Source organism: Echeneis naucrates, chromosome 22 (genome assembly GCF_900963305.1).
Source record: "Echeneis naucrates chromosome 22, fEcheNa1.1, whole genome shotgun sequence".
In the NCBI taxonomy this organism is placed as follows: Eukaryota; Metazoa; Chordata; class Actinopteri; order Carangiformes; family Echeneidae; genus Echeneis; species Echeneis naucrates.
This window is the reverse complement of record NC_042532.1, coordinates 21,021,752-21,036,519: the sequence shown is the minus strand read 5'-3', so window position 1 is coordinate 21,036,519 and position 14,768 is coordinate 21,021,752. Positions and strand designations below refer to the sequence as shown.

The window sequence follows — 14,768 nt, the reverse complement described above, 5'->3', positions numbered from 1 at the left end:
GCAGAGGAGACGTTTCAGCCACGTGGACTCGAGCTGGAGAAAGATCGGCGGACAGCTTTGACATTTCATCAGTCAAATCATCATTAATTCTGAATATTAAAGCGGAGATTCTCATTTGAATGTGGGACAACGAAGGACTCAGTTTGATGTGGGGATTGACCCACGCACTTCCGGGTCACTGATTCCCAGATCCAAGGACATCCCGCCTTTGCGTGGACGGGCCTTTAATTCACAGACTGGATCCTGAGATGTCCCCGATCATCCTCACTGATAATCCTATTACGGCGGTCTGAGTCCGGCTGCGGGCCCCTGACCCCGGCTTACACCAGATAATACAGAAACGCTGAACTTCATTGATCCCCGGGGGAAGAACGGGAGGTTACAGCAGCTGAGTAAAATGTGAAAGGTAAGAGTAGAATATGAAGGCGGTAAAACAGAGAGGACGAAGTCGTCTGAATAGAATAAAACAATAAAAAATATTAAAGGCAGCAGAGCTCCTTTATAGCGCTAATTAAAGGAGCAGCCATGAGGAGGACGAATCCCCAGAGCTATTGACATTTCACCATATTCGATATGACAGATATGAGTGATTAGTTCACCGGGCAGACTCATCAATAATCCGCCTGCCAATCAAACGTGACCTTTAGAAGTGAGGTGATGAATTAACGGGGCCTTGACGATCCGATACCAGACCTCCGATCCATCAAAACGGGTGCTGTGCAGGTAGCACGTGAAGCAGGAGTCCAGTTGGAGGTTCAGGTCCAGCTCTGTTGGAGGATCATCAGCAATAAAGCTGCTGGTTTGTTCACATTTAGTTCGAACTGTACAGGTTTGTGTTACAGATGGCAGGAAATGACTTCACGGCCAGCAGGTAAAAGCTGCAATGTGTGGTGATTCATCTGATTCCTCTTTCACTGACACCTTCTTTACAGATAAGAGAATAATATTTGGTTGTGTTTTCTTCTCACAGGGTGAGCGATGGATTTATATCACAGCCTGTGAATAATTTTATTGCCTCGTTACAAAAGAGGAAATGGACACAAACCTCTATCTTCTTCCAGATGTCTGGGTCTTTGTCCTGACTCTGAATGTCCTCCAGCAGCTGCTGCACTAGGGACACACCTCCACGCCCGTCCATCGGAGGCGCCGTCGGCTGCGTGTTGCTGTCCGAGGACCGCCGCCCTTCGTCGTCCTCCTCAGACTGCAGGTCGCTCAGGGGGCCGGACTCGATGCTTTCACCCACAGAGGGAGCGATGTCGCTGGAGGAGGTGGGGCTGAAGCGGCTCACCAGGTTTCGTCTGTAAGGAAGCTGAAGAGTGGGAGAAGGTCAGGGGGGTGTGATGGACAAGTGTTTGTCAGCATTTATGGAGAAGCCAGGCGGCGTACCAGAGGGGGCAGCGGAGACGGGACGTCGTCCCCACTCTCCCCGACGCTGCTCACATTGTCCCCGACGTCCCAGTCTGGGTTGAGCTCTGTCAAATCCCAGTCATCCACATCCTGCAGAGCCTCCTGGGTGGAGTCGCCAGGCCGCTGCAGGAAGGTTAAAGTCCAGGTGAGTCCAGGATCAACCGTTCACAGCTTTATGAGGAGATAAGAGTGTGAATGTAAACTGAGGACGAACCAGCGGGATGGACTGAGCCAGACTCTCCAGTTTCAAAGCGAGCATCTCGGTCTTGCGGAGCTGAGCAGGCAGAGCCAGGAACTCTTCTGACCCGTACCAGTGCTCCCGGTCTGGACTGGCCCTCGATGAGCCCTGCTCCTGTGGCTTGAAGCAAAACAACAATCAATTAATTAAATCTTAGAAAAGAGGGAGAACTTCCTGCTTTTGGGACATCGTAAATGTCAGTGAATGGACGAAACAGCAAAGGAGACATTTATTAATTAAGTTTAGCCACGCCTCCTTCAATATGACATCATATCAGTCATAACTGTCATCGGGACAAAGTGAGAAATACCCTCAAACCTGTTGGTGGCATTCACTCCCATGATGATACTCTTCCATCCCTTTTTTTAAAGAAAACCAACGTTTACTTTTACTTGAAATAAACCATATCTTTGATTGACTTTATTGAAATCTCAGCTGATGATGTCACCCCTCGTTCTGCCTGATATCGCTCCCTCTCACTTACAGAGACACTTTTAAACTCTCCTCCAAAAAAAAAACAGAATCCGCCTTCACCTTCTGCCCCTGGCGCTTCACAATCCAGACCGCTGTCTTGCTGGGAGGTGGTCGGGGATCTGACTCCTCTCCAGATGCCTCCAGGTCTGAGGAGAAGACTTGCTCCCTCATGGGGGAGGGCAAAGAGGAGTCCGAGTCCCCCTCGCTGTGTGTGTGTGTCTCCTTCGGCGTCCTGCCCATTTGTTTTGATGCTTCATCCCCAGACGTCGCGTCCTGGAGAGGAGGGGGGCGGTCGGCCAGAGATGAGCTCCTCTGCTCAGTCAGCAGTGTCTGCAGACGCCCGTCTGAGCATCCGCCGTGCCGAGAGCTCAGGTGGCTTCTCTGCAGGTTTCTCCCGTTCATGATCTGTTCACATGAAGGAAGACGGAAGGTCAAAGAGGACGTTGTGCTTCATTGGAATAAAACGGTTAAAGAGCGAATAATAAGAATAATAACTGATCTCTAAATAATAAATTGTGTAAAATTGTTGTGATTTAGCCTGAAACCATCTTGAAGTCAAAAGACAAACAAACCTGCAGACTCTCGTAGGACTGCGAAACGTTCTCTGGGTAAACTGAGTCCAGCTCCAACCAGAACTTGGAGCGGTCTGGAGGGTCCATGAGAGAGGGGGTGCTCCTGCTCAGCTCGGCCTGGAGCTGGAGCCCAGAGAGAGGGCTCCCCTTCCTCAGACCTCCCCTGGAGTCGTCCTCCCTGGCGCCGCCGTCTGAGAACAGGGCCGCCCTCTTGGGGAGCGACGGGTGGGTGGGAGACACCTCCGTGCTGTGGCTCACGCCCTGCAGCGGCCGCTTCGCACTCTCAGAGTGGTTGGGCTCGCCGCATTGCATTGTGGGCAATGCGGACAGGGAGCGGTTGTGGTTTGTGAGGTCACTGGGCGCGCGGAAATCAGATGAACTGTTTTGGAGTTGGGGGTTTGATGGGGGCAGTCCTTCGCGCTCCACTGAGCCCAGCTCTGGGCTTAGGCCCGGGGCCCGGTCAGGCTCCTGCTCCTGCTCCTCCTCAGGGGCGTTCCCGGGCTCCGTCTCCGCTCCCCGTGCTTCGGGGTCGTCGCTCGGGCTGTAGTCACTGAGCTCGAAGGCGGTGATCCCGCAGTCTAAAGAGAAGTAGTCCTGACTGCAGCGGATGGTCAGCTGACCGCAGTCGTCCACCTCTGTTAGAGCGTCCAGGCGAGTCTGGAGAGGAAGAACACGTCACTTTTATCTCTGCTGCAGTTACTGTGGTAAAGAATCATTCCCACGTTCACCACACGACCAGGTGTGTGTTACCTGGTGCTGGTCCTGGCTGAAGGCCTGCAGGATGTCGGTCTGCCGGGTGTAGTTTCCGTTAGAGTCCTGCAGACCCTGCAGGAGACGCTCCTTCAGGACCAGGACGGACACTCTGAGCTGGGTCCACAGCAGCTGGACCGTCCTGAACCACGAGACACAATCAGCAGGGATTAGATCTGACAGCCTCCAAACTTTTCCATCACTTTTTTTTTTTAATTTTTACAACCGGGAAATTTTGTTTGTTTCTCTCTCAACGATCAGAACACAGAAATCCATTCAACTTCTCAGATGTTGTTTTTCCTTCAGTGTTTTTAGAGAAGAGGAGAAATAAAAGCTTTGAAATTCATCCGAATTCAACATTTGTAGCTTTTGAAGTAGAGGCAATTTCTGGTGATTTGCTAAAATTTTATTTGGTTGAAACTGTTTTCAAAATACAAAAATTCAAATTTAAAGAATGAAAACTTGTGGACTCCTTTTTCAGTTTTTTCTTTTTGGGCTTTACGAAGCATTTAAAGGTTATATTGAAATTGTTGTTGGAGTTTTGACCAAACAAGTTTTTTCTCAATCATTATAAAATCAGACAAAAGTGCACCTGATGTCCACAATGATGTTGACCGAATAGGACAGGAGTTTCAGGGAAAACTCTGTCTCCAGCAGGGCATGGATCTGCTCCACATGGTCCGAGATGTCCTCACAGATGTCCTGAAATAACACGCACAAATGAAACATCCGTAAATTTAAATGTCACCAAAGTACAGTCAGTCAACCCAACCTGATCCCCGAGACAGGATGGATGAACCAAAGAACAAAAACAGGAGGCGAGTTTGACGGGAAAAAGCAGAAGCGATGAAGATGAGTGACATCAGGTTTCCATTTTTAAACATGAGTCAGTTTCATGTGGCAGCAGTTCCAGGTTTATATGAGAAAACACTGAAGACACCACACTAAATTCAGACGACACATAAAGACAGACGGGCGGTCACCAGTTGGGGAGCTCTGAGCAAAAATAACAGACTGCATTCAGAAACGGAGCCCTAAAATCAGCTTTATGATGTCACATAAGCCTCAGCCCCGCCCACCTGCACCCACCATTAAAAAAATTCTGGGAATTTAGTTTCTCAGACTTTCTACCTGAAACTGCTTTATCGGATCGCTCAAAGAAACAAGTCAGCCAATCAGGAGAGGGTTAGGGTTATCCATCCTCTCTCCTGATTGGCTGACTGGCTTGTTGTTCCCAGAAATGGAAAACAACACGGACGGTTTGTGGTTCCTAAAAACACAAATATATCCTTGTATGAATATCAGGATATCAATGATTAGAAAGAAAACTCAGGAGAAGTTAAAATGCGGACATTAAATATAAAATATGGAAATTTAAGGCCAACCTAAAGAAATATCTACCTACTGTTCTAATCTGATTTAAGGAATACTTCAACATTTTAGTGGCTCTTGAAAACATCCCAACATAATAATTTTGACATCATTCACTAATCCACTGCACCATAAAGTCTTCAGCTCTTTCTCATGTTCTCTCTTCTGCGCCTTTACAAAGTAAAAATATGTTTTTCTCTGTTAGATAAAAGCTGAGCTGGTGCAGCTTTAATGAATCCCTGATATTAAAATGTCAACAGAACATTATGGAGGCAGATGGAGAATTCAAAGTTAAATTAAAAGCAGGTTTTATCTGCAGTAAATGTCTCATTTTTATTTATCTTCACTTATAATAGTTGCTGCTTTGCACACAAATTGAACCTCTCCGAACTGAAATCAGACTCCCTTTGAAATGAAAAGCAGTTGACCTGGATTCGAACCTTTGATGGGACACTTAACGTCCACCTCCTGTTGCTGAGTCACAACGCTGCTCCATGGCGACCTGCCGGGACAACACGACACCGCCGCCCGCCCTGTGAGAATGTAGGTCACACACGCTGCCAGCTTGGCTCGCAGCGTGACCTGCTGAGCTCCGTTCCAAAATAAACTCATCAGCAGGGGAGGAGGCCGCAGCCTGTCCGGCACAGGTGACCGCTGTCAGCACGGACGGATCCAGGTGAGCCGAGCCGGAGCCGAGTCTGGCCCAAACCCGTCCGACGGATTCAGCTGGAGGTGCAGACTTCGAGCTGTATTTAGGATGCTGCTGTGCCAAAAACATTTGAGCTCACTCAGTCGGTGCTGCAGCTGAAGAAAAACGGAAAAGGGCCGAGACATCCGGCTGATTTTCACAGACCCATATTTAACTTCTCTGAGGAAATAAGTCTGTGACCTTCAGAGCGTCCTCCTGAGTAACAGCAGGTCTGGGAGCCAATCAGAAGAGAGGCTCTGAGGCCTTTTGGTTATGACATCACAAAGTTACTGATAAGTTAACAACTCTGGCTCTGATCCTCTCTTCTGATTGGCTGACTGGTCAACATGCAGAAAAACCTTTTCCTGGAAGGTGTGGATGGACGGGTTCAAGTGGGCGGGGCTTGGAGAGGGTGGGAGGTGGCTCTGCTGTGACATCACAAATTTCAGGAATTCCTGACAGCTGGTTTTAAGGCTCAGCATCATAACACTGTGTGGACTCAGACCTTTGATTCTAAATCAGGTTCTGTATGAATGCTGTGAAAGTGTCAAAGAAGACATTTAAATCTGCTTTACACAACACGAGACCTTTAAAGCTTTTACGTTACTGCACGGCGTTAAACTAAACTAATCCGGCCGGCTTGTAATGAAAAGGCCAACTTTAATAGAACCTGAATGCAGCTAAACAGCAGGGACTGTGATAAAGTTTGAGTGCGTCCACCAGAGGACTCGTCCTCACTGGAGGACGTCGTCATCCCGTTGAGGACATCACGGAGAGCTCGTCATGTCTCTGCGGTGTGAAGTGTAAACGCTTTAATCTCACAGCGGAGCCCGCCGCTTCATCAAAAACATCCCACTGGGAGACCAAGAGCGTCCCCCGACAGGAGGGAGGGAAGTGCAGTTAACACACAAACTCGACAAAATCACATAAATATACTCCACATACTGTATGTACACAAACAGACAATCCCTGTCTCCATAAAATGAAGCTGAAGTCTGTTAAAACTCTCACACACACACACACACTTTCATCATCAAAGCGCTGTCATGTCATTCTGAAACTGTGAAAATGTCACCGGTGTCTTTCAGATGTTTCAATAATTTACACACAGCTTTCAAATGCTAATACAGACACACACACACACACACACACACACACACACACAACTTAACAGAAGCTCCATCTGACTGAATTAACACCAAGTCCATCATTTCTATCTGAAGTAGTTTGTTAGAGGATCCTCAGTCCAGTAAAATTACTGTGAACTAATGAGACCAGTGTGTGTGTGTGTGTGTGTGTGTGTGTCTGTGTGTGTGTCTGTGTGTGTGTGTGTGTGTGTTTGTTCAACTATGATCTGATTTCTGTCTATATGATGATGGTTAATTCGACAAAAATAAAGATTATAAACCTGGAAATGGACTCTGGTTCTGTGAGGTGAAGTTGTACTGTATCTATGTATAAGTACTATATTGAAGTCTATGGGGAAATGTCCCTCCTCCTCCCTGATCTATCAGCTCAGTAAACATTTTCCTGATGAGTTTTTGGTCATTTAAAGCTTGTTAGCAGATTTATTTGGAAGGATTTTGATGGCGTCGCCCTCAAGTGGCAGGTCCAACAACTGCCTGGAGATGTCGCAGGTCAAAGGGGCTGAGGCTGAACTTCAGAGGCTAACTCTGAAGCTGGTTTTCCCCGAGCGAGCGTCCTTAGAAGCAAAGCATTTGTGTTTGTGTGTTTATATATTTAGCTACAGCTAATGCTGGCTAACACACAGAGTTTGATACACATCACATATTTCCTGAACACACGCACACTTTCCAGCAACCAGGTCACGTAGATTCAAGACATGACCTGTCAATCACAGAGTCCAAACGTTCAGCAGGGTTTCTAATTGCTTAAATCTATCTGAAGCAAGTTGACTCAGGCTTCAGCTCCAATCTCGACTCGCCCTCATCACCGCCGACATCAAGGGCTTCAGAGCGGCCGCGTTCAAACCGCCCGCGACAGCTCGGCCTCATCCAGACCCATTCGATCCAATAACCTTCAACTCCTCCACTTCAGCCCATCAGCGCGGCGTGTTTTACCTTGGAGATCAAATACTCCGTGCTTCTCCCCCCCAGAGTATTCAAATTAAGCGTCTTCAAAGACGCCAGAGACCCGCTGCTGCGATACAAAGACTACGTTTCAGTAATTTCTTCTTTTTTTTTTCTTTCTAAAGTTGTAGCTTCTGCTAAGACTCCAAACTTCAAGAGAGCGCGTTCAAGAGATGCATAAGACCCAGAGTCCTCTGCAAACACGAGACAGAGACGAGTCGGACGCCAGGTAAACTTCTGGTAAACACTGAAGGTTCAAGGGCTTACGTGCTGCCTTCCTTTCAGTTCCCTCCTTCCTCATCATCTGCTTCTGCTGTGAAATTAGCAGTTAACCTAAAGTGAGCTCCTGATTGTTTTGCTGCAGTAAAACTGCAGAAAACTGCGCATTTTGTGAAAAAAAAAAAAAAAAAAGTTCTTTTATAAACTGACGTTCAGCTTAAAACTTCCCTCAAAGAGAAAAAGAGTTTTAAAAAGTCCATCTCATCCAAACTTTTCGTTTTGCTACAGAAGCAAAACACATTCAGTATTTGTGTCATTCTAGTGAGTTTACAACAAAAATGACTTCCACGTTGTTGCCGTCCCGCCACAAACAGCCGGCTCACATGGGACTGAAGTTACACCTGTCAGCTCCCCATGAGGCTTCACCGGCACGATGCTTTCTGAATCTTAAATATTCACGTTTGATTTTCTCAAACAGTGAAGCTCTGACTTCCCGGAACAAAAGACAACCTTCAGATAGACTCTCTTCATGTTAGTGAGAGAAACGCTCAACAAAGTCCAACCAAGCTGGGTCAAAGGTCAGAGAGGAGAAACAGAAAGTCTTACCTTTCACACCGATTCCTTTTTTTCTCCAAAACGTCACATTCATGAATCTGAAGAGTTCATAAGGAAAAGAAATTAAATAAAAAGCTTTTCAGACGACGAACAGTGACAGAAACTCAACGTTCCTCCGTCCTCAACAAACACACTGACACTACCATGTGGGAGATGGTGACCAGCTGTGTGTGTGTTGACCTGCTTCTTTCATGGGGGTGTTGGAAAGGGGAGGGGTGACAACAGTTGGGTAAGTTATTTTAAGACCAACCCTGACCCAACCCTTCACACACACACACACACACACACACACACACACACACACATTCCCTTTCACACTCAGAGTTTTAATATGTTTACTTTCTCTGAGAAAATAAAATCGGATGAAATGAAAGAAACACGTTGAATTTTTTGGTTATTCCATATTCTGAACTTTTTTTGTGCAGGAATTGAAAATAGTTCCAGAAGTTGTTTTTTTTTTTTTTTTTTTTTTTGGGGGGGGGGGTTTGAGTTCGATGATAAACATAAACATGTTTCCTAAACATCAATCTGAAGAACTCCACACTTCACTTCCTGTCCTCCTGAAAACTTCCTCTTTCCTTCTTTCCTTCCTTTTACATTAATATCTGTCCCTCTCTGTCGAGGGCAGTTCCCAGCATTCCTGGCGTAGCAGCGACGGTGACATCAGGACACGGGAATATCCCGGCAGCTGTGAGACAGCAGACACGTTCGGGACTGTGTTTAAATAAAACTTTGTGGGACACACAGATCACGTTCACTGTACAACACTGATGGTGCCGCAAAGATGCACAACTTTAACAGAACTCTTCTTTAGAAGTTTCTGATGGAAGGAAACAACAGATCGGATCATTAGAGCCAACAGAGACCCGGTGAAAAGAGTCTGGTATCGAAAACTGCTACACAAACTACACAAATAAACAAACTCATCTCTTCTGCTGTGTTAGTTTGTGCCATATTTCTTCTTCTGCATTTCCTCTGCTGCTGATTGGCTCTTATCGTCCTGGACGACGAAAACAAAAGCAACGTGTAGGATGATTTCAGCGTCACTGACCTGACTGTTCAGTTACTTTGTTGATTTTAATGTTACAATAATCTTTCCTGTAAGTGACCAGTGTAGGTCGGTGTTTGTGTCGATGGAGATGTCGACTCAGACAGACAAAGACCGAACGGACCAAGAAAAAGATCGCCATTTTACGCATTTGTCACTTCTTACGCACAGTTAAATGTCTACAGACACGAAAACAAACAAAGACACAACAACACAGAGCGTGAAAAGGGAAACAGAACACGCGCAAAATATCATTGCAAAAACAAAGTTCCCACAAAAATTTCTCCTTCACTTCTAGATGATATTAGAAACTAAATGTGTGTGTGCACTGTAGGAAACGTGAGTGTGTGTGTGTGTGTGTGTGTGTGTAAATGTGCCTCTCCCACTCTGACCAGGACATGCAGCTGTTACACAGCGCCTGCAGCCGGATTCTAAGAATGGCTGAGAGGCCGGCATACCATCACACACACACACACACACACACACTCAGAAACATTGGTTGCATCACTATAATCATGTCCTACAGTCGCTCTGTGGCAAGGTCAGGTTATAGAAAAATGCCCTGCAGGCGAATGCATTATAAATATGACAGAGGGGGGAGAGAGAGAGCCGGAGAAGAAAAGAAGAAGAGGATAAAAGAAAGAAACAAAGCCAGAAAAGAGCAGCGAGGACAGGATGAAGAAAAAGAGAGATCACCAGAGGCGTGAATCCAATTTCAAAGAGCAGTCTGGCGATCTGTCTTCTCCCATCTGCTGAACGCCACGCCCGCAATTAAGTCAAATAAAGCTCGGGCCGAGTCGGGCCCAGATGCTCTGTGTCAAGGTGCCGTCCGATCAGACGCCTTGGTGTGAGGCTACGAGCCCCGACAGGGTGAGTCCAGGTGTACCGGGCCCGAGGAGGCTCATTATCCAAACACAGACATAAAGAACTTCAACAGGAAAAAAAACTAGCGATAAACACTGAAACCAAAGGGGACCGTTCACCTGGGTGCATTCAAGGCTCATTTGGATTTTGGGGCAGAAGCTGTTGTGAGATCTGTTGCGTTACAGTTGTGTCTCTTCAGTGGTCCTTTATTAAACTTAGTCAGGGTTTATCCCTTTCTTCCTTTTGATAGAGCCAGAATCGCAGTTTTTTCAGCCAATCAGCATGCAGCTTTGTGATACAGGACGAGGACCCCAGTCTGAGGACAAACGGGTAAAAACAAATAAAAATGAAATAAGAATGAATAAAAAAAAGTGTTAACAGGCGGTGTGAGCGTTTAATCGAGTTAACGCCATCTAAACCTGAATGAAAAAAACATTTTGTTGAAGTGACTTTTGTTTTACAGCCTCAGTTTGGCCTCGTGCTCTGACAGATGTGTCTTCAGCTGTAATAAGATCACTTCATCACTAGATGGAGTCATCGCCCAGAGAATCTGAGCAGCTTCCTGCTCCGGTCTTCACATCTCATCCGAGAAAATGAAACTGAATGAAGGAATTTAAAAGATCAGACGAATGACAAGAAGAATCTGAATATTTAGTATCACAGAACATTTTCTTTGTTTAAAAGTGTGTTTTAAGTTCTGTCTTTAATCTAGTTTTTCTTTCATTTAAAGTTTTTCTCTTAAATTCAAAATGAAGATTGCTGAGTGAATCACATTTTCATGCTTATTCATTAAATTTGTTAGTCATCTTTAAAATCACTCTCTCCTGTTATTGTCCTTCATTCACACAGAGTTGCTGCCTCCGGCTGAACTGTGTGAGCGTTCAGATGTTCTGTGGCCGCCAACGTGAACTGACAGAGGTGTTTGTGAACAAAACACCCTGTGACACATCTGTGTGTGTCTGTGTTGTGTTGTTGCCTCCCTGACTCTGAACTGAGGCCATGTACAGTATCTCTCCTGCTGCTCTTACATCTTATGTCTCTTTGTTTAGGAAGATCTGACAAGCTGCCAAATCTGAACGGACTGATTAGAAACTGACTGCTGAAACATTGGGTAAGAAAACTGATCTTTTTTGTTTATAAGTTATTTTGAAACCGTTCAGGGACAATAAACAAAGATTTCAGTTTCTGCTTTGTCTTTTCTCACCACCAGAGGGAGCAACACAACATTCAGGACACCTCGCTGCAGTGATGTACAGGTGGACTGCAGCAAAACACAACCAGTACAGTTCACTGAGCCCCAGACACACACACACACACACACAGGCAGGATGACATCAGTCACCCACATTACAAAGCTGCAGTTGTAACTGTCACACACAGACACACACACAATGCCATCACTATAAATCTGACCTTGTCACTTCAGTTCTCCCCAAGAACCAGGCAGAGAGCCAACCCTTCCCATGACCACACACACACACACACACACACACAATTTTGCCCTCAGAGTTGCATAATCTGAAAACCAACAGATGCTGAAGCTGTCAGATTGATGTGTGTGTGTGTGTGTGTGTGTGTGTGTGTGTGTGTGTGTGTGTGTGTGTGTGTGTGTGTGTGTGTTCCTGGCAGTAACATCTATATAGCTGAAGTAAAATCCTGAAAGACTAATACTAAGACTGAACTAAGACAAAAAAATCTACTGAGATCTTTATAATAAAATAACCAAATAAATGTCTACACTCACTGGATGTTGCCTTTTACAAAAAAACTGCGAACAACCAGCGAAATAAAACAGATCTGATGACATTTTTTTGTTTCTTTGTGTGTTTTCTTAGTGTGGAATCAGCTCTACGGGAACCGTTCCATCCTGGGACTCTGTCATGGTCCTGGGGGATCGCCAGAAAACAAAAGGAATAATTTCTCTCCATTATCTTTCCATCTATCACAACACAACAACAGAAAGTTTGACTGCTTTTATCATCACAACCCTACAACGACCAAACCAAAGCACTCCTGTTTGTTTCCATGTTCAAAGCGTCTGCAGACCAAAAAGTGAAGTAAAAAAATAAAAAATAAAAACTGTAGCTGAAGAACCAAACCTCGATCGGTCTACATCCGGAAAAACAGATCACCTCCTCTGAAGAGGGAGAATGACAGAAGGGACATCACACATATACTCAGCTACAGAAGAGACAGGAAACAGAAAACACACAGTCTACTTTCCCTCCAGAGGTTTGAGCATCAGCGTCTGGAAGGCTGCTGCTGCCATGTTTTATTCAGTGAGGGGGGGTGAGAGGAAACAAGAGAGGAAGAGGACAGACATTCTGAGGAGCAGCAGCCTGATAAAGGAAGGAAACACCCAAATCACAGTTAAACATACACATCAATAAAAGATGTCACCTGAAGTTGAACAGGATTGAACAGAAACTCTGAATGAATGAAGGAAGCTGCAGCTGCTGTCCTGCTTCAGTGAATGGATAAAACACTTCAGTTGTGTGTTCAGACAGACATGAGCGTGGACGACAACAACAGTCGTGTTGTTGTATTTCAGACGGTGAACTAACAATAACTCCTCTGATGAAGAGGAGGACGAGCTCAGTCTGATGATGAAGGTCTGGGACTCTGTACGCTCACTGGAGTTACATAAATGTTGTACATGATCGGGAAACTGCATGACTCCGGGAAGCTGGTCATTACATAACAGCAAGGCCGCGGAGAGAAGAAGGGCATTATGGGATATTTCGTGCTTAAGGTCAGACAGTTGAAGCGACTTGTCTGCGCTGACTCAACACTCGAAGGCGTCAGTTAGCATGTTAGCAGCTGTTTACAAAGAGACCGCCAGCACTATCGGATACTGGATGAAGATAAACTCTGACTGAACTAAGATTTATGAAGCAGCGATGCTAATGACAGGAAGTCCAGAGGAAGGTTTTCATGTCGGAGGCCTCTTTACCTTGAGCTGCACCAGGTGCACGTCCACGTGTCTGTTGTCGCCGTCCTGTCCCACCGAGTGTGTGAGCTGAGTGACTCTGTCGCTCGTCACTCTCAGCCACGTCTCGATCTCTGGAAGATGGAGGACGACCTTCCAGTCGGCTCCGGTGTGGAGGGGCGGCGGTTTCTTTGACCTGCAGCGACACAAACACGCACTGAGTGCTGATCGGACCACAAGAACACACAAAACAACAGAAAGTCATGTGACAGAGGGACATTTGTAGTGGCAGAACCGCAGAGGAAGTGGAGGACAGCTAAAAGAGAGGGAATATTAACTCTGTCAGATTTTTTTATTTGAGAACTTTGAACATTTTGGAATATTAAATCTAACAGTAAAAATTCTGAAGTTCAGGAAAAAGGTTCAGAAATGTCCTATTTTAATTTGGACTTTTGGTTCTAAACCATTAGACTGATTTTGAATGAGTCCATCCAGATTTTGTTCACCATCGACACTGAAAAACATCATTTATAACTCAAGAAATTGTCCTGAGGAAATTATTTGTTACCTCCTGGATGGGTCTCGCTCCAGCTGGAGTCCAACCGCAGGAACAACGTCTTGGCTGGAACCAGGGCCAAGGACAGAGGCCTCATCCTGGGACCGATGGTCCAGATCCAGGCAGAGAGGGCCGGCGGGGGAGGACGAGTTGTCCGTGTCCACGGTCGGGGTGACAGGTGTGATGGAGGTGACCATGGGGGACGGCGGCTCGGGGGCCACGGGTGAGAGAGCTACAATGCTCATGGTGTAAGAGAGGGAGAGAGAGGTGCAGGATTCCTAATGTGGGCGAGCTTCATTGGCGTGAACTGGAGAGAGAGAAAGAGAGAGAGAGAGGAGGTTGAGGTTCCTCAAAGGTTAGATGTTAAAGGTTCCTACAGTCTAAAGGTAGACCTCCATGTGGTCTCTGATCCCAGATCAGGTCCAGGTTCTACAGAGAAACGTTCAGTCTGTGTTCAGAACCTGAACCGTAAAACCAGCAGTCAGGACTTCCTGAACTTTGTGATATCACACAGGATTTGACAGAGCTCCTGGAGCTCCAGAGAGAAACCTGAGAGAGAAGATGAAGAACTCAAGTCAAAAACAGAGATCCATACGATCCATACGAGTTTATGGGAGACCCTTTAGTTCAGGGCTGTGTACACACATATAGAACCACCAGTGTGTGTGTGTGTGTGTGTGTGTGTGTGCTGTAACAGTGGAAATCGATGTGATGGAAGAGACGGTGCCTCTCATCAGAATCATACACCTTCAGTTTGACCTGAGTCTGGACGTAACTAGACGAGGTGTATTTGTTTACGCTCCCATGAGGGTGAAGCTGAAGTGCGCTTCCTTTTGTTGGTTAAGTTGAGTTTGAAATGTCAGATTTCAGGAGATAAACACACAGCTGAGTTTAAATCTCTCCACCAGTATTCAGTGCACTGCAGTGTTTCCACTTCACTTCACCTC

General features: G+C 46.0%; 1 protein-coding gene across 1 annotated transcript in view; it reads right to left on the bottom strand.

Annotated features, from left to right (window-relative positions):
- Positions 1-14,066, bottom strand: part of akap6 (A kinase (PRKA) anchor protein 6) — a 104,089-nt gene extending 90,023 nt beyond the window's left edge. The window contains exons 1-10 of the mRNA XM_029494374.1: positions 13,834-14,066; positions 13,290-13,461; positions 4,034-4,143; positions 3,442-3,583; positions 2,692-3,348; positions 2,180-2,524; positions 1,896-1,900; positions 1,622-1,736; positions 1,387-1,530; positions 1,046-1,309 (exon numbers count right to left, since the gene is read on the bottom strand). Coding sequence (XP_029350234.1) covers positions 1,046-1,309; positions 1,387-1,530; positions 1,622-1,736; positions 1,896-1,900; positions 2,180-2,524; positions 2,692-3,348; positions 3,442-3,583; positions 4,034-4,143; positions 13,290-13,461; positions 13,834-14,066 — 2,187 coding nt within the window. The remainder of the gene's footprint in view (positions 1-1,045; positions 1,310-1,386; positions 1,531-1,621; positions 1,737-1,895; positions 1,901-2,179; positions 2,525-2,691; positions 3,349-3,441; positions 3,584-4,033; positions 4,144-13,289; positions 13,462-13,833) is intronic.
- Between the last annotated feature and the right edge of the window lie 702 nt (positions 14,067-14,768).